Consider the following 22,742-nt stretch of genomic DNA (forward strand, 5'->3'; position numbering starts at 1 on the left):
CTTTCTCTAGTTAATTGTGATTTAGAGCATTTTTTCATGACTCTAGCTGTGATTTTTTTTTTCTGAAAACTGCCCGATAAAGTTCTTAGGAGTTACATTTATCATCTTCCCATATAGGAATGTAAATAGTTTCACTTTATTGAGACCTTTCTGATTACTCTTTCATGTTACCTTTTTATGTTTCTCTTGAGTTTTCTGTTTGATTGTCAGATTTTCTATTCAGCTCTGGTCTTTTCATCAGGAATGCTTGAAAGCCCTCTATTTCATTAAATATCCATTTTCCCCCTGAAGGAGTATACTCAGTTTTGCTGGGTAGGTTATAATCCCAGCTCCTTTGCCTTCTAGGAATATCATATTCCAAGCCCTCTCCTCCTTTAATGTAGAAGCTGTTAAATCTTATGTGATCCTGACTATGGCTCTATAATACTTGAATTGTTTCTTTCTGGCTGCTTGAAATATTTTCTTTTTGACCTGGGAGTTCTGGAATTTGGCCGTAATATTCCTGGGAGTTTGCATTTTGAGATCTCTTTCAGGAGGTGATCAGTGGATTCTTTTAATTTCTGTTCTACCCTCTTCAGTTTTCCTTGATAATTTGATAAATATGATGTCTAGGCTCTTTCTTTAATGGCTTTCAGGTAGTCTGATAATTCTTAAATTATCTCTCCTTGATCTGTTTTCCAGGTCAGTTATTTTTCCCATGAGATTTCACATTTTCCCATATTTTTTCATTCTTTTAACTTTGTTTTATTGTTTCTCATGGAGTCATTAACTTTTACTTGCCCAATTCTAATTTTTAAGAAATTATTTTCTTCAGTGAGCTTTTTTACCTCTGTTCATTTTGTCAATTCTGTTTTTAAGGAGTTCTTTTATGCAGTGAATTTTTGTACTTCTTTTTCCATTAGGCCAATTCTATTTTTTAAGGTATTTTCTTCAGTGTTTTTTTGTTCCTCTTTTACCAAGTTAACTCTTTTCATAATTTTCTTGCATCACTCTCATTTCTTTTCTCAAAATTTCCTCTACTATTCTTATGCCTTTCTTTAAGACTCCCAAGTATTCTTGTTGGGTTTGGGTCCAATTAACATTTTTGAGGATTTATTTGTGGCTGTTTTCACATTGTTGGCGTCTTCTGAATTTGTCATGGTCTTCCCTACCATTGTAGTAGCTTTTTATGGTCAAATTCCTTTTTTGTTGTTTGCTCATTTTTCTATCTGATTTCTTGAGTTTAAACTTGGTTGGGCTCTGCTCTCCTGGGGATGGGGAGGCACTGTGCCAAGCTTCAGGCTTTTTTATGCTGCTGGTTTCAGAGCTAGTTCTGGGGGGGTCTGCAAGTTTTTGGTGGGGATTTCAAGGTGGTGTGATCCTGGGAGAGGTGTGGTCACTGCTCTTCTGGTCCAAGCTCTGGTCTTTACCCAGGAAGGCCCCCTGGTCCCTGCAGCCACAAGCGCTGGTACTCCTCTTTGCCTTGGAACTGTGACCAGGGCCACTGATCTCTTGTGATGACCCCCAGCACTTTGCTCTGGAACTGTGAGCCAGAACTGTATGGGAAATAGAGTTGCCAATCAGTGCCAGCTGTACCCAGTGCCATCAGAGGGTCCCCTGGTATCTCTTTCTGACTGGTTGTCTGACTACCTTCCTGCTCTCTGGGCTAAGAACTCCTGAAGCTGCTGCTTCGGCCACTGTTGTTGCTGCATGTATGAGCTCCAGATAGGCTTTCCAACCTGGTGTTGAATAAACTTCCCATGCTGACCTCCTAAGTTTTCTTAGGCTAGAAAAATATCTCACCCTGACCTTTTGTTGCCTCTGCTGCTCCAAAATTTGGCTTGAGGCATTATTTTAAAGCTGTTTGGAGGGAAATGTTCAGAGAATTCAGCTGGCTTGCCTCTAATCTGCCATCTTGGCTCCACCTCCTCATCTATTCCTCTAGGCAACGTGGCCTAGGCGATAGAGAGCTGACCTTTGGAACCTTGAAAACCTAGGTTCAAGTCCTGCCACTGACATGTGCTGGTTGCACGACCCAGGACAAATCTCTTAACTTCTTGGTGCTCTAGCCATTGCATCTTAAACTGTTTAAGAAGAGCTGAAGGGGTCACGAGTGTAAAAAGTTTAAGAAGCCCTGCTTTAGGCAGCTCTGTAAGATTGCCAGTTGCAGAGGAGGTGCCAACTTGCATGGGTAGAGGAGGTTTCCTGATTCATGAGTTGCCTTTGTCAATAAAATCCCAGGTCCTGTCCCTATCCCCTGTCTCTTATTTTTACTGTGGACCTTAAGGAGATTTGGACTCCTGTAGCTATATGTAATATTAAATGCTGGTCTAAGATCTGACACACTGCAGGTGCCCAAAGCAACAGGATCAGAACTCACTTTGCACAAAGGCTATCATGACATCCTAGATGTTCCAGTCAGAAGAGGGAGACATATGTGGAAATACTGTTATTAGTGAGGCAATAACCCTTGGGGCTAGCAGGCAGCTGTCACCCCCATGGGCACTGCTGGTTCTCCCCCATAGGACTGGTTTGATGAGGATGGCAGTGAATGGCCCACTCCTCGGGCTAATCCTGACCAGTGAGTGGCCGTCTATCATGACAGATGGACAGATGCTTATTCGACTTAGCTTAGGTTGCTGAGTTTGAAGAAATCCAAGGCTGGACTGACAAAGCTGAGCTCTGCCATATTTCAAGGATTTGTGCTTTCTCATATAAAGATATGAGAATTCCCTCTCCTGCCTCAGATCACAACCCTTCTCCATCTGAGTAGATGGGCTTTAGGAGTTGCTATGGCCCAAAACTGTCCAGCAATGGTAGTCCATCTGGCCTTCAGGGGATGAGCCTTTCTCTCTGCACCTGGCTAGGCCCATCCTTGGGCAGCAGATGCATAGTCAGCCACACTTCAGCCCACACTTCTCCAGTGTGGACCTAAAGCCTTTCTAGCTTGGGAGGAGCACTCAGAGCTTATACTTTATTAGCACCATCTTTTTTTTTTCTTTTGGCTAGTCAGTGGAATTAAGTGACTTGCCCAGGGTCACAGAGCTAGTGTCAAGTGTCTGAGGCTGGATTTGAACTTAGGCCCTCCTGACTTCAGGGCCAGTGCTCTATCCACTGCACCACCTAGCTGCCCCCTATTAGCACCATCTTGAAGAGCTCGCAGTGAGGGAGTGGAGGGGAATACATCAGTGGAGTGGACCTTGAAGGTCTGAGTCTCTGGCCTCACTGAATGTAAGTGGTGACGTGGAAGAGGAGTAAAGTGCTTTAGCCTCATCATAAACAAAGGCAGCGATAAAATAAGTTACTACAAGATCCCAGACCTGTGATTTGTTCATATTTGGGCTTCCACCAGCCCAGGATTCTGTCTGGTAGACTATACTAAAAGGTAGCCTGAAGCCTTATGCACAGCTCATATTAAGACTAACTGCCCTCCCCTCCAGTGTTCTTTAGCCTGTTACAGGGCTGTCATCTGGGTTTTTAAAGTATTTTTAGCTTATACTACCATAGGGGCTGGCTCATCAACCCCTACCTTCTACCCTGCCTTGTGTGAAATGCAATTTACATCATTTTGAGGCTGAGGTCCTATAAAGATGAATAAGATGTTGCCTCTATTCCCCAAAATAAAGAAGAGCTTTCTAACAATTAAGCTGTAGAACAGTTAAACGAGCTGCCTTGTGAAGGTCTGAGTTCTGTCTCCTTCGCTGGAAATACCTCCAGTGTATAGCTTTATTACCGTGCATATAGGAGGCACTTAATAGATGCTTGTTTACTTGGATTGGAAGCATCCAAGCAATGGATTTCAAGGAGGCTTTAGAAGAATATTCCTGCATTGCATGGGAGGAGGAGGTGCCTTCCAAGGTTCTTTACAGCCCTTCTGTGTGCAGAGAGATTAGATTTTTGTCTAAGCCTGTCACAAAGAACAGAGAAGCACCCTTCCCCCCCCCCTTCCCATCCTGCTAAGATGTTTAAGCAATGCAGGGTAGAGGCTGCTTGCATTTCTCACATGAGGTATTGAGATGATAGCCCAGGGATTTCAAAGATGCCAATGTTCATAACTGTCTTCAAGAGCAAAGGAAGCTTCTCCTACTTCTCTGTCCTTGGCAAGGGCCCAGTCAAAGCATTTGGGGCAGAGGGCTGCTTGACTTAGTCAATAGAGTGTTCCCGGAATCTAGAACATGGCTTTAGGCTACAGTGTGGAACGCCAAGTATGAACTCAGCTTTTTGGTAGATCCAGATGTGCAGGAAGTGACTTAAAAACCTCCACATGCACTGTGTTTGTGGGCCTTAGGAAAGACTGGTCGGCAACTACTTGAAACAGTTTGAAATAGTGTAGAATCAACTGCCAGATTCTGTCATTTAGACAGAAGTAGAGGACTTTTGATATTAACAGTCAAAAGGTCTGATATTGACTGTAGGGAAAAACTCTTAGAAACTTGTTTTTTTCCCCATAGTTTTATTTAAACGGATTTTCTTTAAAACCATACTTTAGCTTGGGTGGGAACAATATATATAAATGGAAAAAATAAAGGTCATAGAAGGGAGAGGTAATGGTGGGTCAGAGAATACAGAATCTCAGAGCTCCTAACTGAACAGTAATCCCTTCTACAACATTATCAATAAGTGAGTATCCAACCTCCGTTTAAAGATTTGTCAGTGATGGAAGTTTGTGATGTCCTCAGATAGCCTATTCACCCGTATAAATCTGGCAAAGCCATGTGGGGAGAGAGGGCCAGGCTGGGAAAGAGGATCCTTCTTCAGGTTTCTCAGTGCTTCCATCCTTCTCAGAGTCCTTGTTGACCTTTCAGTACTGAGGACAGGTCACTCCCAGATTTGCCAAAGGGCCAGTGGCCCAGTGGGAAGGAATACTCAACTAGGGATTCATTAAGAGGTCTGTTTTGATCTAAGCTGTGGTAAGCTCCTGCATCAATCTGGGTCTGAATTTTTGAATCTGTAAAAATGGAGACAATAGTGCTCATACTGCTGACCTCGTACAGGTGTTCTGAGGAAAGGACTTTGTGCTTAAACCTTCAGGGGCCGCAAAAACGAGAGATCTTGCTGTTAGTAATGTAGCTGGAGGGCACCAGCTGAGAACTGCTGAATTCCAGTGTTGACACGCCATGGAGGATGTATAAAAGCATCGCACTGAGGCAGGTGTTTTATGGCAAAACAGAAGGGGATTAACTGTAGGCAGAGGGGGCCACAGGGACACATGGGAGCACAGTGACATCCTGCAGCAATGTCAGCTGGGGACACAAACCTGCTGGGGGACAGGGTCACTGTGTGGGCTGTCTAGAAGGGGATTGAGAAAGGACCTGAAACTTGCTAGAATGGGGAGAGTTAGCTCCTTAGTGCTCAAAAACCCCAAAAGGCAATTGAAGCTCATGGCCCACATCACCCTCCAGGGTGGGATAGACTGGAAATGCAGACACCTTGGGTGGTAGAGTGGAAGGAGCTCTCAACTGGTTGCGTGCACTTTCCGTTGTGGCCACACTGGCCTTGTGGCTGTTCCCTGACCTTGGCCATCCATTGGGCATCTCCATGCCTTTGGCCTGCCTAGCTCCTGTTCCTGGGATTCTCTCCTCACCTTGGCCTCAGAGAACTTCTAAGCTTCCTAAGGTTCACCCTCCCTCCGACAGAAAATCTTTCCTTATCCCCCTGGTTTTTGCTGCTTTCTCCCTTCTGCTTAGAGACAGCATGGCCTAGTCAGTCAACAAGCATTAAGCACCTACTATGTGTCGGCCACTTTACTAAACATTGGGGATATAAAGAAAGGCAGAAGATAGTCCCTGCTCTCACAGAGTTCAGTTTAATGGAGGGGGGTGAGGTGTGTGGCAACATGCAAACAACCACATACAAACAAGAAATAAACAGAATTGGGGCAGTTGGTGGCACAGTGGATAGAGCACCAGCCCTGGAGTCAGGAGGACCTGAGTTCAAATCCAGCCTCAGACACTTGACACTTAACTAGCTGTGTGACCTTGAGTAAGTCACTTAATCCTGATCGCCTCACCACCCCCCCAAAAAGAGAAAAGAGAAAAGAAAAAAAAGAAATAAACAGATTAACTTGGAGATAATCAACAGGGAAGGTACTAGCATTAAAAAGCTTGTAGCAGAAGGTGGGATTTTAGCCAGGACTTGAAGGAAGCCATTGATATTAGGAGATGTAGAGATGGAGTGGATTCCAGGCATGAGGGGCAGGCAGTGAAAATGCATGGAGTCAGGAGATGGAATGGCTTGTCAGAGGAACAGCCAGGACAGCAGTGTTACTGGATTCCAGAGTACTTGGGGCTGGAAAGGAAGGAGGGGGCCAGGTGAGGAAGATCTTTGGATGCCAAACTGAGCATTTTGTAATTGATCCTGGAAGTGATAGGGGGCCATTGGAGTTTATTGAATGGGTGTGACATGGTCAAATCTATGCTTTAGGAAGATTATTTTGATAGCTGAGATGGAGCCGAGGACATTTGAGGCAGAGACCACCCAGCAGGCTGTTTCAGTAGTTCAAGAGGGTCTGTGCCAGGGTGATAGCAGAGAAAAAAAAAGGGGGGGCATATGAGAGAGATGTTACAGAGGTAAAAATCGACAGATGTTGGCAACAGATTAGATATTGGGGAGTGAAAAAATGAGGAGTCAAGGATAAGACACCTGTGTCGTGAGCCCAAGTGACTAGGAGGCTGGTTGTGCTCTTGACGGTAATGGGGACCTTAGGAAGAGGGGAGAGTTTGGGGGGAAAGATGAGGTCGGTTTTGGACATGTTGAGTTAAGATGTGTATAGGTTATCTAGTTTGAGATATGGAGATGTGGAGGTTAGGAGAGGTTCAAGCTGATTAGGTAGATTTGAGAATCATCAGGATAGAGATAATAAAATGAATCCATGGGAGATGATGGATCACCAAGCAAACACTATAGGAGAAGAGATGACCCAGGATGGAGCCCCAAGGCTATTGGACATGACCTGGATAAAGATCCAGCAAAGGAGACTTTGAGAAGGATAGGTCAAATAGGAAGAGGAGTAGTGTCACGTGAACAACAGTGCTGGAGGCTGCAGAGAGGTCAAGAAGGATGGGAAGGCCATTTGATTTGGCAGTTAGCGACTCTGGAGAGAGTGGTCTTGGTTGAATAATGAAGTTGGAAAGTAGAGTAGATGGAGAACTGGCCTTGCAGCCCAGAAGTACTCTTTGTAGTAATGTAACAACATAACATTGTTTCTGTTTGATTGTATTTTTATTTATTTTGTTAAATACTTCCCAATTACATTTAATCTGGTTCCTGAGCATTCATGTTTGACACTTCTGCTCTGGGCAATTCTCTAAGACTATAAATTGAAAAGAAGGTGCTGCCCTGCACTGCCAGGGAGTCTCCTCATCTGAGAGTTGCCCATGCCAATGACACCATAGTCTAGCCTTGCTCCAAAAGAGCTCCTATTTACTCGCCTCTGCAAATGTGCTCCTTAGTAACGTGGAAGCACTCTCCTTGACACAAGCACCTCTGCCGGTTTCTCTTTTGTGCCCTTGTTGGCTAGCATAGTGTCTTGTACATATCAGGACTTTAACATTTGAATGGAGCTGAAATGGGGAGTCACACTCCAATTCTGCTGCTTCCGAGTTAGGTGACCTTGAATGAGTCCACTTCCAGGGAGTGCTGGAGTGGCTTAAACTGTTGCAAGCCCATTGTTAAATTGTCAGGGTGAGCATTCACTTCCCCCTTGGAAATCAGCAGCTCCAAATCAGACCTTGAATTATTGTTTTGTTTTGTTAGGCGTCTACCAGGGGTGGGGAACCTGCAGCCAAATCCTTGGATTCAGTCAAAGGGCCACATTTGAGGACCTAGAGGACCACATGTGGCCTCGAGGCCGCAGGTTCCCCACACCTGGACTCTAGACTTAAGAAAGTGATGCAGGGGGCAGCTAGGTGGCGCAGTGCATAGGTCAGGAGGACCTGAGTTCAAATCCAGCCTCAGATCAAAGACTTGACACTTGCTAGCGGTGTGACCCCAGGCAAATCACTTACCCCTAATTGCCTAAAAACAAAACAAAACAAAAAAAGAAAGTGATGAAGAAAATGGTAATACATATTAAACTTCAAAGGGTTTCAGGGGCACATCCCCACCCACCCAGTGAGCCAGTTGTTAAAAATTGACTAGCCTCATTGTCCCTTCCCCTCTGTGTACCTCAGTTTCCACTTATAGAGCTAATAATACTTGAATTACCCAGAAGAATTGAGAGGAAAATGCTTTAAGCATAGAGAAATGGGAACTATTGTTACAATTAAATTGTGAATGACTTGTCCAGAATAGATTTTTCAGTTCAGTTTAACAAATGTTAAATGCCTACTGTTTGCAGAGCAATGTGCAGGGTTGAGAAAGATGCAAAGTTTAGCTCAAACCCTACTCCCTTCCCTCCCTCCTTAGTCTAGTGGGCAGATAAGTCACATTTACAAAGTATTTTATGGTTTACAAAGTAATAAGATTGAAAACTTCTCCTGTAAAATGGTACAGATAAAGTGCCATGTGAAGTCTGAGAGAACATCATTGTTGATGGGGGGGAAGGGGGAGGGAAGAGAAGAGGAAGATCCCTGGAGGAAGTGACATTTGAGTTGGGTTTTTAAATCTTGGAAGGTATCGGTGTATTTGAGCACAAGCATGCACGTGCATGGTAGGGGGACTCATTCCTCATAGTGTGAGCAAAATTTTGAGGGGAGTAATTACTCACAAAAAATTATGAGTAATCTAGTAATCTAGGTGGAGTGAGTGCCCAGAAGGAAAGAGTCTGAGCTCCGAATGGCGTGAAATTGTGGAGGGCTCTGCATGCCAAACACCTGCTCTGAGCACTGCTGTGGCATGATTTTGAGCAGGTGTGACTGGCTCTCTGGACAAGACGTAAACCAGCCTGTTCAGGGAGGAAGGGTTAGCTTTAGAGTCCAGTGTATAGTCCAACTGCTTCTTTGCAGAGGAGGAAATTTAGTATCAGAGCAGGGAAATGACTTGTTCAGAGTGATGCAGAACTAGGTACTAGAGCTGAGATTTGAACTTGGATCTTCTGATTTCAGATTCAGTGCTCTTTCCTTTGTGTGGCCATTTTTTGCCCCCAGTGCCTTAGGCACTTCAGGAGGTCATGGCCAATGCCTTTGACCAATTGTCAGGAATGTGGTAGTCTGGATTCTTGTTCAGGTATGAACTGGACTAAATGTTCTCCGAGGTTCCCTTCTAGCTCAGAGGTTCTGTGATTCCCTGACAGAAGGTCTTCATCTTAAGCAGGGCTGAAAAGCCTTTGGGGGGGGCACATCTGTCCTCCTCAACCACATCCACTCATCTGCAACAGCTGCCTAGCCAGTGGCCTCATCCCTGAACATAGACCAAGACAATGGGCCTGTTGTGTGGCTGCTGCTCCATGGAATGGATTGTTTTAGCAGGTGCAGGCGAAGGCCTGAGCTGAAAGTGGGGTGAACTCCCATTCTTGCTGCTTCAGCACAAGCCAAGCCCTAGCTAGCCTTTTGTCTGCTCTGTGGGCAGGTGTTGGAATCGGGTTTATTTGAGCTCTGCTCCTCCTAGGCATAGGGGTAGCATCTGTTTCCGTTTTGTTCCTTTGTTGGCCTGTTCTGCTTTCTCTTTCTTTTCCTTTTTAATTGAAGTATAGGCTCCCTCCAGTGGCTAATCACAGAGCTCTTAATTCCCAAAGGCCACTGTCTTGAGCCCAGGGGTTAGAATCCTAGAAAGACTGGGCATTTCTTCGGTGTTTTCTGAAGCAGAAAGAAGTTATGCCGAAATATTTTCATTTTCATTTATATATTGTTTGATTCGGTGATGGGCTAGAAGAAGTACTTCCCCCTTCTCTGGAACTAAAGGGCTTGCCCCCCCTCCCCAGCTTTTGTTTATTGGGTAGAATCTGTACCTCAGAACTATGGCCTGCCACAAGTGGAGGTGTGAAGCAGACTGGGAGGGCCGAGGGCAGCTTGAGTGGCAGGACCAGGGTGACAGATCTGGGAACAGGAGGAGGAAACTTGGCGGGGGCACTGCCAATCTCATCCTCCAGCGTTTTCTCTAGGTTCATTTCTCCCTCTTCCTCCCCTTTCCTACTGCCTAAGAGTGCCAGAGTCAGGAGACCTGGGTTTGAATCTTGATTTAGCCACTTACCTGTGTGACTGTGGGCAAATTACCTCCTCTGAGCCGCAGTTTCTTTCTGTCTGAAATGAGGGCATTGAGCTAATTGATCTCTAAGGGCCCTTCCGAGCCTCTGTGACTAGGGGAACACTCTAGCCTTTTTTAATTGATAAATTTTGTTTTAACATGGCAGTGGAACTTAACTGCTGAATATCCTCTTGAAAAACAATCAAGCGAAACAGTGTTTTAAAATGATGCTTTTGTCATTGACCATTTGTCAAAAGGAAAGAAAGCTCGGCCCTTTTAGCTAGCCAGTACTAACGTTGTCTGGTGTCATTTTTCTGAGGTTGGTTTGTCTTTCTTTCATATTGTCTTCATTTATAGGGTTCCAGTCATCGTGTGTGCTTCTCGCTTTGCTTTCTTCCCTCTCTAGCACTTCTTCATAGTCACCATTCTTTGTGTCCAGTAATGATTGCATTACACCCCTGTATCGTTTTGTTCAGCCACTTACTCATTGATTGGCATGTGGTTTCTTTCTAGTTTTTTTACTATGACAAATAGTGCTGCTGTGGTTTTATGTGGCTAGGTCTTTTTGTTCATGACCTCCTTGGGGTATCCACCCAATGGTGGGGTCACTGGGTCAAAGGATGTGTACCCTTTTATACATTCATTTATAACTTTTCTCCTGTAATTCCAAATTGTTCTCTAAAACAATTGGACAGCTTGATCAGAAGGAAATGAGCATATCTGTCTTCCCAAAGTCCCTTCAACATTGCTAATTTGATGGTTATGATGTGATACCTCAGTGTTGTTTTAATGTGCATTTCTCTATTAGTGATCTTGAACAGTTTTTCAGATAGTTGTTGATAATTTTCCTTTTGATAGATAATGGGGCTTCTTTGGGGATGGTGGTAGTGGCAAAGCTCGTTTGTGAAACTGGTTAACACATTTCCTCATTCCTTTGAGTATCTGATAATCAAGAGGTGGTCACAGAAGAAAAATCAGCTTCTCCTTGTCTACCCTTGTGGGAGGTAGCCCCAGTGAGGGTAACAGTGGGTAATCTTCAGATCAGTTATATTAACTGTTGGAGCACTGAAAGCGTTTTGGGTACATTGTCACAAATCAGGCCTGTGAAGACGAGGAGGGAGTGCTGGTATTATCCCTATTTTACAAAGCAGGAAACTAAGGCTCAAAGGGAGGGGTCATGGGAGAGGGGCAGAGCTGGAACTTTCTATCTCAGTGGAGTCTCAATAGCAACAATAGTCTCAATAGGGTCAGCAAGGATTATTTTTACAGGTCAGAGGTTGAAGGAAAATTTGTTAACTGGGCAATAAACTGAAACCCTCAATTTACTTTTTTTTTTTGAGGCAATTAGGGTTTAAGTGACTTGCCCAGGGTCACACAGCTAGTGTGTCTTAGGTCAGATTTGAACTCAGGTCCTCCTGACTCTGTGGCTAGTGCTCTAACCACTGCATCGCCTATCTGCCCTCTTTTTTTAAAATTTTTTTTGTACTCATCTTTTAGGAGAAAGAGACCAACTCGAGAAAAGTAGCCTGAAATCAGCCTGGTATGTGGAAAGAGCTCTGGAAATAGTAGCAAAAGACACATGTTGTTACCAATGTTGTAACCAAATAAGGGGAATGAGAAGGTGGCATTTAGGTGGGGCTTTTGAAGAGGTGGGTGACAATCAATAGGTGAAGGAGGAGAGGGAAGGGAAGACATTCCAGGTGCAGGAAAGAGCCTGAGCAGAGGTAGAGAAAGGAGGAGAGCACAGTGTGCATTGGGGGGTGTGCAGAGGCCCTTTCAGCTGTGGACCAGAATATTAGGAGCTGAGGTTGGGAAGGGCCTTAATGCCAGGCAGGGGCGTTAACTCCACAGACAATAGGAAATCACTGAAGATTGTATTAAAACAGTAGAACCTGTCCATCTGCACTCTGCTGCTTTTTTAGGTAGAGAATAGGGAACATGACGCAATCTTTTGTTGGTGATTCCTGGTCACCATCCTGAGCATGGACAGTGCTCATACTTGGCTAAAGCACAATGTTGCCCCAGCAGGCTTAACTTGCCCCTGGACTGCACAGTCTCAGCCTGCTGGGCTATAACTGGCATTTTCCTCTGCTTTGTTGGAGCAATCTCTGTCCCCTGATGTTACTACTTTTGAAAAAATACCTCTTCCCCATTGACTCTTCCCTTGTAACAAAAGAAAAGCAGTTCAAACAAATCCAACCAACCATGTCTGACAGCATATGCCCACAGCAACCAAGTCTGACAGTGCGTGCACGGCTCTGAATCCAGAGTCCTCTGCCTCCCTCCTGAGAGGAGGGCCAGTCATTTCTTGTAGGGGGGATTCTTGTACATGGCTCGCTTAAACTGGCTGGCCTCCCAGTTTGGAGATTCTCCAGTGGTGGTGTGAGCACAGAGGAAGGGACAGATGACAGGGAGGGTACAATGGACAGTGCCTGGCTGCTTTTGCAGATGGAGGATGATGGTGAGGGAAGAACTGAAGATGAACTTTGTGCTTAGGCCAATGTTGCCGCAGATGGGTGTTTGTGCCCCGGGTGTAGAGGCGGGTGCGGGGGATGGTGCTTGGGGCACAGCTCATACTGGAGTGAGGAGAGGTGCTGTCCTGAGCAGCAGGGCAGCGGGAAGGAATCGAGAAGCATGATGAAGAGTGGGGAATTCAGATCCAGCCTCCAAGTGTTGTTGTGGACAGCCTACAGAATGCATTTGGCCACCATAAAGATTAGGGAGAAATTAATGTGAGATTTTCCCTTCCTGGGGTTTTTTCTCCATACACCTTTCTTGTTAGAGGAACCTATTTAGTGGGTTAGGTCCATCTGCCGTAGGAGCCAACATTTTATAGCAATGTGACCCTGGACCAGTCCTTCACTGTCTTTGGACATCAGTGCCTTTGTCTGTAAAATGAAGATAGTCCTTGAGAGCACCTAGCTCATCGGGGGGGGGGGGGGAGAACTTCTGGGAAATCCATACTGCTGTTGTTAAGTAACAGTGAAGCCAAGTTGGCCTCTGAGTCAGCAGGGTCAAGGGTCAGGTCCTACCTTGGACCAATACAGGCTGGTCATTTCAACTCTCAGTGCCCTGAAACTTCCCTCAATGAAATCCCAGCGCTGGCCTAAGATTGATAATAGTGATGATGATGACAATGATGAAGATGAAGCTCTAGAAGAAAGGAGTCCTTGCCCTTGAAACTTCAACTTAGTTACGAAGACAGGGCTAAATTCAGTGAACCAAATAACTTGTTCAAAGTCATGTAAGTAGCAGAACCAGGATCTGAATCCAGGGCTTTTGACTGTAGATCTAGTGCTCTTTCCATTGTACCATGGGCCTCCCTCTCAGGTTGCCTTCTTGGGACTGTGGCACTAGCTTTTACATAGTTTCCTTCTCCCACTATTTTCCTTACTAACTTCCACTTGCTTCAGAAACTCCTGGCTCCTTGTACTAAACTGTGTGTGTGTGTGGTGTGTGGTGTGTGTGTGTGTGTGTGTGTGTGTGTGTGTGTGTGTGTGTGGTTTAGCTATTTTCTTCTGGCCCTGGCCTCTTGTATTAGGCTGGCTTATATTGATTTCTGTGTTTTGTCACGCACCATCAATTTTCTACTAGCTGGGGCTAACTCCAGGGGAGAAGAGGCCTGGATAATGCAAAAGCAATGGGTAACCCCAAATGTTTTTATTGGCTTTGAAATTCCTGAGGCAAGTGCTCTTTCTGACACCCCCACACAGTGACCTCCACCCAGTTCAACTTCAGTGTCAGAGACTGCTAGGGCCCAGCCCACCCAGGGAGACTCTGTGGTATTTAGTGGAAAGGATAGCAGACCAGAAGATTCCTGGGTTCAAATCCTCACTCCTGTACTTACTAGTTGTCTGTATGACCTTGGGCCAGATTACTTCTCTCTCCTCTCTGGACCTCAGTTTTCTCCTCTGTAAAATTGGATTGATAAATCCCTGCACGACCCACCACACGCTACTACACAGGGCCGTTATTGAGAAAGCAGTCTGGAAACCTTTGACGCACAGGGAAAGGGGATGTTGTCATTAGTTGAGGAGGGATGATGTCCCAGATAAGCCACTCACAGATAACAGAGTTGGCTGTGTGTCCAGAGCCTAGACGTTCTTAAAAAAATTAATGAACTGAATGCTTATGTGGGATTGGGAATAATACCAGAGTCCCAGATGTTCATGGCACTGTGCCGATTAAGTGTCTTGCAGTGTTCTGTGTGTTTACCTCTTCCTGGTTCGTGAGGTGGAGAAGAGGCATGGTCTTCCCACAGCTTTATGGGGAGCTGGCCTTGGCACCATCTTGAGGCACTTGTAGGTGGCATCACTTGCGGTGTCCCCAGCCTGCTACCAGGCTCCCGTCTTGCAGCTTCCAGTACAGCTGGGGCATTGAGGCCAGGAGCAGTGGATAAGTGAATGTGAGTGAAACTGTGCTTTTTTCTTTTCTCCAGGTGCCGCTACTTGGCCGTTCAGCTGTCTCCTGCCATCCCTGTCTTTGCAGCTGTCCTTTTCCTCTTTTCCATGGCTACGCTGCTGCGGACGAGCTTCAGTGACCCTGGTGTGATTCCCCGGGCCCTGCCAGATGAAGCAGCTTTCATTGAAATGGAGATAGGTGAGCTGGGCTGGCCAAGAAGCCCCTGAGGGGGCGTAAGCTGCCACCAGGACACTCGTCACCGTGCCCTGAATGATTGTGCAAGGATCATAACAGCTAGCATCATCCCTGGCCTTCTGTGTAGTCCATTTTCCTCCTGAGCCATTTCATGCCTGTGTACTCATCCTGTCTTTGTGCTATTCCCAGAAGGTAGATGTGGGCGGCTGTAGTAAAGCCTCAATCTTCCCCAGATTTGGTGAAACTTGGAATAGGAAAAGAGCTCGGAGTTGAAGCCAGGAGACTTGGGTTTCCAGTTTGGCTTAGCCACGTACTAGCTCTAACAACCTTGGGCAAATCACTTCCCCTTTTTGGGCTTCAGTTTCCTCCTCTGTAAAATGAGACGTAACAACACTAGCACTTCCAGCTTTACAGGTGATCTCCTGGAGGGCCAAAAGAGACAGTAGATACCCGACCAAGCATTTTATAAACCCTGAAGTGCCCTGACTGTGGGTTGTCCTGTACCTATCATGGTTTGTTTTCCCTTTCTAGAACCTGGGTTGTGAGGCCAGTGCTGGTGATGACACGCCCATCTTAGTAGTGCACTGGAGTTTCCGAGAAGCTTTCCTCACCCCAGCCCTGCCAGGGTTGATGTTGCCACCTTACAAATGAGAAAGCTAAGGTTTAGGAAGGTCTTGTGACTTGCCGATGCTCGAAGAGCTAACTGGTGGCAAAGCTGGACCTTGAACACAAGTCTAATGGCTCTAAGATGAGGGCCTGGCATCAGCCTTATATGACTACAGGATTGGCCTTTTCCAGCCATTTTGCAGTTGGCAGCAAGATATACTCTCTGGTCATAGTGGAGTCTGTATCATGGCTGTGATTTAGATTGACCCTCAGATCTAAATCTCATGCTATTCCATTCTTAGCTATATTTGCTTTAACTCTTCATGTCCTGTTTGCCTGTGTCTATATTTTCAGCTTTCTGTCTCAGCAGGGTGGGAGGGCAGAGGAAGATCATATGTTTATAGACCATAGTGGGGCTTCTTAAACTTTTTCCACTCCCGACTGACCCCTTCAGTGCTGCTTCTTTTTTTTTTTTTTGGTGAGGCAGTTGGGGTTAAGTGACTTGCCCAGCGTCACACAGCTAGTGTCAAGTGTCTGAGGCTGGATTTGAACTCAGGTCCTCCTGACTCCAGGGCTGGTGCCCTATCCACTTCACCACCTAGCTGCTCCGCCTTCAGTGCTTCTTAAACTGTGCTTCGTAGAGCTAGAATGGATGTTAAGTCCAACCTCCTCCCCATTCCACAGATGAAGAAAGCAGCTCAGATACGGGGTAAATGACTTGTCCAAGGTCATCCAGGTAGGAAGTAGCAGAGCAGTTGTTTCTGGGAGGCTGCAGACTGTGCATGGACAACGATGGGTGAGAGCTAGCAGGCAGATCTGGGCTGGAATCAGGGCACTGCTTTTTGTTAACCTGTGTCATCTTGGGCAAGTCTCTGAATAAATCTGATTGCTACACTTTTTTGTTATGAGGGATGACTCCCTGGGAGCAGAGAGGAAGGATAGAGGGGAAAACGTAGGTGATATTAAAACAAGACAGCAATAAAAATGGATTTTTAAAGAGTTGCCACATGCCATCCCCAAAGGATCCCAGACTGTTAGAGCAGGAAGGGATAACAATGAAAAAGAAAACTAAATTTCCAACGAAGGCATAGTCGAGCAAAGCAAATGCCCGCAAAGAGTTCCCTGTCCCCCTCTCTGTCAGCTTCACCCTTGGGCTTCTTGGGTCATGTCTGAGTGTTGCTTTGAACAGTTCTTTCTTAAGCTTTTCAAAATTGTTTATTTTTACAAACTGGAAAGGATGGTATGCATTGTTCTTTTGATTCTACTCACTTCACTCTGCTTTGGTTATAGAGTATAAGTATAGACAGTTCTCACTTTATGTAAGTTTGTATTATGCAAATTCAACTCCCTGGCTGGCTCCGGCCCAGGTGGCAGCCATAGTGGCAGTTGTGCCAGTGCAGCCCTGCTCCAGGAGTCCTACATTCCAGGCATTAAAGTCACCCCATCTGGGGGGTTGGGGTGGAGAGGTCACAGAGGAGCCCCATGAGAGGATGGGGGAGGGTATGTTAAGCCAGAACGGTCTGTATACTTTTAGTATACCTCTAAATTTTCCCAGGTTTCTCTGAAACCACCCTCTTTATCATTTCTTACAACGTGGCACAATGGCATTCCATCACATCGATAACATGACTAGTTCAGCCATTCCCCAGCTGATGGACACCTCCTTAGTTTCCAGTTTTTTGCTACCACCAAAAAGAGCTGCTATAAATATTTGTGTACATAGAGGACCTTTTCCTTTTATCTCTGGGATATAGCCTAGGAGTGGTATCACTGGGTCAAAGGGTAGCAATTATTTTTTAAACCTTGGTGGATTAGAATGAATTGTTTTGAGAATTATTGATGAAATCTTCTGGGATCACTTGGCACAATCCAGGTGTTAAACCCAGGTTGAGAAATGCTGATTTGGGGGTTGGGGGAATGTGCCAGAGCAGCTCACCTCTCTTTTGATTGAACTTGGTAATTACTGTCAGAAAGGTGTCAAGGACCGCTGGGCTTGTGTCAGGCATCTACAGTCTGGATTGGATCATGTGTTTCAGAGGCAACCAATGGCACAGTGCCACAGGGTCAGCGTCCGCCCCCTCGAATCAAGAATTTCCAGATCAACAACCAGATCGTGAAACTAAAGTATTGTTATACATGCAAGATCTTCAGGCCCCCCCGGGCTTCCCACTGCAGCATCTGTGACAATTGTGTGGGTAAGCAGAACATTTTGAGGGGTTACCCTGGCCAGCTTGATCCTAGGCCTGGGTAGGCGTCTTTGGGTGCTGAGAGATAGCTCTTCTTAGGAGGCTCCATCAGCCTCCCTTTATGTAATAGGTGACAATTTTAGAGTTAGTTGAGATTTTAGAGACCGGCTAGTCTGAGAGTTCTTAACCTTTCTGTGTTTGGCATTCTGGTGAAGTCTTTGGACTCCTCAGAATAGATTTTTAAAAATTCATAATTGAATAAATAAATATCAATTAGAACTTAAAAAATAAGGAAGTCAATTTTTCCTCGTCCAAGTTCACAGGATCCTTGGGAATTGGTGGGTCTTGTATTAATAATCCCTGGTCTAGTCTAACCTTCTCATTTTGCAAGAAACTGAGAAAGCCCAGATTGGGCAAGGGACTTGACCAAGATCCTACAGCTAGCCTGTGGTAGAGCCAGGAATGAACCCCAGGGCTCTGGACTTCAAAGCCTGGACTCTTTGCATGTCACAGATCCCCTGATGAATGATGCTTCTGGGAGGTGTCTGGTTTCCCCAGCTATGGCTGGGCAGAGGTATCTGGTTGTGTGAATTCTTGGGAGAGGGAGGAATATTTCCCTGATTCACCAGTTGTGAAAATCTGTATTTTCCTTGAATTTGTTTGTTTAAAGACATGGGGGTATGAGAGCCTTTGTCCACTGGAGGGCAGTAATGCCAGGCTTTAGCGGGCTGGCAACCATGCATTGTGTGTCTGTACCTGAGAAGGCCTGCCTGTGAAGGCCTGCCTGTTCAACATGCCCTCTCTGCCACGGCTGGCTCTGCAGCAGGTAGTTCAGGCCATTCTAGCCCATTGGTTAAATTCCTTTTATTGCTAGGAGCCCACCTAGCATCCACATAGCACGTTGCTTTCCTCTTACTCCCCAAGTGTCTGTTGGGTGGGCCAGAGGTGGGAAAAGTTACACGTACACTGAATCCTAATTCAAATGTTCCAGGAATGACATTTAATGAAGGCCTACAATGAATCCTTTTCGGTAAAAGAAAGGTCCTTCCTCACTTCCTCTGATTTCCTTTTTGTATCAGCCCCAATTTTAACATGTCAAGTTTGCTATTTTCATACAAGTTCAGAGTACACTTGTAACCCAAACCTGTGATATGTGGGCAGCATGACAGTGCAAAGGCCAGTGGAATCTCAGCCAGCTCTGACACTTGCAGCTCTGTAACCTTGCTTGCTTAAGTCCCTTCTGTTCTGTGAGCCTTAGTTTGCTCATCTGTAAAATGGAGATAATAACATTTGCACTATCTACTTTCTGGTGAGGAGGCTGGGAGGGTCAAGTAAGATAGTGGACACAAGGTGCTTGGTAAAGTGCTAGAAATGTGAACTCTTGAGAATATTGCAGGATAAAGCCTGTTCCCTGTGCTGGTTTACTCTAACACAACAGCCTTAGGAGATAGGGAGGACAAGAAACTTGGGACTCAGAGAAGGGAAATGATTTGCTTGTGCTTACAAAGCTCTTATATAGCAAAGGTGGGTCTGAGTCCCATGGTCCTTCTACTGCACCAAACCGCTCTCTAAGTCACTTAATGGGATTTTTTCATGGGCCCTCAACATCAGTGTAAACTTGGGCAAGTCTCAGTTTCCTTTTTTGTAAAATGAGTGTTGGATTAGGTAATCTTTAAGGCCCATTCACACTCCAAATCCCTTGGGCCTTTATGTGTGTTCTGTGTGCCCACAAACACATGTATTCAGTGTGGTATATTGAAGAACTCTAGAAATAGGAGCTGCTTTTGTTATAAATTGTTGGTTGTGAAGACATCCCCATTTACCACTACACACACACACACACACACACACACACACACACACACACACGCGTGCGCACACTCTCTCTCTCTCACACATACACACACACACACACACACACACAATGAGTTGTGTTATGGCCATTTGGTCTGGATGAATGATCATTCTCATGGTTGCATTTTTAAGAAAATCATTTGTAGATCAGTCCATAACTTACAGATGTTATTTGGACTCTCCTCACCTCAGTTTCCTCCTTTGTGAGTAGAGATGAGATTATTCACCCTACTTATCTTCTAGAGTTGTTGTGAGGCTCAGCTAACACGATGAAAGTTTTTATAAAAATATAAAAAGGTTTTATAAAATTATAAAGCAGTATACATGATTGGCTAAAGTCTTAATGTTTATCCTTAAATGATAAATGGAATTACTGGATTGTATAGCTTAATCTATGAAGAATTAGCTAAAATAATGAGACTCTCAGTTTGGGATATATGTCAGGGGGAATGGGGTGGGGGTAATGTTTGTAGAGTCTCTAGTCCTGAGCCCTCTTTCCTTCTGCCCTTCCCAGAGCGCTTTGACCATCATTGTCCCTGGGTCGGAAACTGTGTCGGCAAGAGGAACTACCGCTACTTCTACCTCTTCATCCTTTCTCTCTCCCTCCTCACCATCTATGTCTTCACCTTCAACATAGTCTACGTGGCCCTCAGTGAGTAGAATTGTCTGGGAGCAGATGTCAGTCCTGGAGATCTGGGACAGGATATCGCCATAGCTGGCTCTCTGAATTTGGAGATGGGAATTACTGGGAATGAGAGGGGCCTGCTTAGTCTTCTTCACTTTAAGTCTTTGTTGAGGCCAACTATAGGGTCAGCCCACTGTAGTAAAACCACCTTAGTAGCTTAGTGTATTAGAAAGAGCCCTGGACTCGGGAGTTACAATATCTGGGTTCAGATCCCAGTTTTGCTGGAAGTGACCTTGGGCAAGTCATTTAACCTCTGTTGGCTTCAGTTTCCACATGAATAAAATGAGAGGGCAAGGCTGGATGGCCTCTTAAGGTTCTTTCCAGCTTTAGACCTTATAATCACAGTTAAGATTTTTTCACTCCCTGGCCCATCCTTTTTACTTCCTTACCCTTAGGGAAGCCTTTGGTGATTAGGCCATCTGCAGGGGACATTTCTGAGTCCTATTACAGAGGGAGCAAGGCTGTTCAGTCTCCATATATCCCATGGCTGCTCCTTTACATTTCATATATATATTTATATACTCCTTTACATATATGTGTGTACACACACACACACACACACACACACACACATACACACAGAGCTGTGGGGCTCAACCTGGGTAGAGAAAAGGAAGATAGAGTGGAAGGTGGATTCTGATTCCACAGCTGGGCCTGGGGGGAAAACAAAAAAAGCTACAGAAGAGAAATGGCCTATGCAGAGGCCAGAGTAAAGGGGCTTCCACCGATCAGAGCTGTGTGACCAAAGAAAGAGAAGGGTACCCAGAAGGCAAGTGGGTACGCTGCTTTTCTTAACAAGATCACTAACTTTTCTCTTTACTTCTTTCTCACAGAGTCCTTGAAAATTGGCTTCCTGGAGACGTTAAAAGAAACTCCTGGAACATATCCTTGGAAAGATTTTCTCTTTGCGTCCCTTCCCACTTGGATCCCTCTAATTCCTTATCACTGAATTCCTCAATCTTGGACCCTTTGGGGGGTTTCCAAGGCCACAAATAACGTGACATGGGTAGAGCTGACCAAACCAAAGAATTGTCAGACTGGGAGAAAGCTTAGCATCTACATCAACCCCCCTCATTTTCCAGATCCTCAAAAGGAGACCTAGAGGAGGGGAGTGATTAAGTCAAGGTCACATAGCTAAGAAATATCAGAGCCAGGACTTGACCTCCTGTCTTCTGACCCCCAAATTTAATTCCTTTTCACAATGCAGTGAAAATCTAAAAGTGGATTCAGATGAGGACCAGTGGTGATGATCAGTCTAAATCTGTAACAATTGCATGGAACACAAACCATGGGGAAGGAATGAGAAGCTGTAGGGAGAGGTATTTGTCTTTCTATTTGTTTTCTGCCCATTCGGGAGCCGATTGACTTTATTTACCTTTCTTGCTTTTTTTTTCTTTCTGAATATCTTTTTTAAAAGGTATAGATGAAAAAGTAGCAAGGTATAGTGGAAAGAACCTTGAATTAGAAATCTTGAGTTAGAAATTAGAAATTAGCCTTGAGTTAGAAATTAGAAATTAGCCTTGAGTTAGAAATCTGGATTTGGTTCTTGGCTTCTTTCACTTAGAATTTATTAAGGAAAACGAAAACCTTTTTGTAGCTGCCTTTGAAGGCCTCTCATCATCTAGCTTATCCCCTGGCATGGAGTCAGAGGACCTGCATTCAAATCCTGGATCTGCTTCTTGCTTTGTGGCCTTGGACAAGTCACTTTCCTCTCTTGGTGTCTTACATTTATGCATTTGTAAAATGAGAGAATTGAGCTAAGTCTCTGAGATCTTTTCAGCTCTATGGGCTTAGAACTAGATAACCTTGTGTGTCTCCTAGCTAGATTCAATGATCCTTCCGTGTTCCTTAACTTGGGCTCACTGTGCTGGAAGTACTCATCTGCTTCTTCACTCTCTGGTCTGTTGTGGGGTTGACAGGATTCCATACGTTCCTCGTGGCCCTCAACCAGACAACCAATGAAGATGTGAGTGAAGGCTTCCCTCTTGGTGCTATCCACCTCCCTCTGCCTGGGGGCCTCCTTTCTCAACCCAATAGCAGATTGGGACTTTAAGGCCCTACACATGCATAGGTGGACTCTGTAGGAATCCCAGCCTTGGAGAAAGGGAGACACGGAAACCTGGAACTCTGCCTTACCTGGAGTTGTTGGATATATTTGAAAGCACAGGCAGGTTCAGAGAGGGTGCCAAGCTGTAATGAGCAGCAACGGGGGAACTAGAGTGTTCAGAATCTATTCTTAATCTGCAGAGTTGGTAACAGGGAGACGGAGAAGCCATTGCCCATTAGAGATGATTTTGGGTTGAAAGATCCTGGATGGGGCTGCCCCAGGCCTGCAATTCCGACAACCTTATTCAGTCCAGCAAATATTTGCTTAAGTCTCTTGTGTGTGTAGGACAATTGAGTTCTTAGGGTTGTCAGTACCATAAACAGAGTGACCTCAGCTGTGCTAGGCAGTAGGGAGCACAGACCCAAAGGAAAAAGGAGGGAGGGAAGGGCCTTTCCTTCAAGGAGCTGATAATCCAGGTTCGAAGAGAAAACCCCATGGGAAATGATATGTCTGTATACTGAGAAACATGAAGCCGCACAAGTGGAGGGGATTCCCATAAGGGCAGAGGGAGGGCTGCGGCTAAACACAGAAAGCTTAGTTCGGAAGAAGGGGGATGGGTGTGAATTGGCGGCTTGGTGGAGGAGGAGGGCGTTCCAGCTGGCAGAGA

The 22,742-nt window shown here is 45.3% G+C and overlaps 1 protein-coding gene across 1 annotated transcript in view; it reads left to right on the top strand.

Moving 5' to 3' along the window:
- ZDHHC9 (zDHHC palmitoyltransferase 9) overlaps positions 1-22,742 on the top strand; it is a 36,337-nt gene that overhangs the window by 8,970 nt on the left and 4,625 nt on the right. Inside the window, exons 3-7 of the mRNA XM_078147720.1 lie at positions 14,540-14,700; positions 17,340-17,498; positions 19,858-19,995; positions 20,862-20,908; positions 21,890-21,994. Coding sequence (XP_078003846.1) covers positions 14,540-14,700; positions 17,340-17,498; positions 19,858-19,995; positions 20,862-20,908; positions 21,890-21,994 — 610 coding nt within the window. The remainder of the gene's footprint in view (positions 1-14,539; positions 14,701-17,339; positions 17,499-19,857; positions 19,996-20,861; positions 20,909-21,889; positions 21,995-22,742) is intronic.

Source organism: Phascolarctos cinereus, unplaced genomic scaffold, assembly GCF_003287225.1.
Source record: "Phascolarctos cinereus isolate Bilbo 61053 unplaced genomic scaffold, phaCin_HiC Scaffold_8;HRSCAF=390, whole genome shotgun sequence".
NCBI classification, from domain to species: Eukaryota; Metazoa; Chordata; class Mammalia; order Diprotodontia; family Phascolarctidae; genus Phascolarctos; species Phascolarctos cinereus.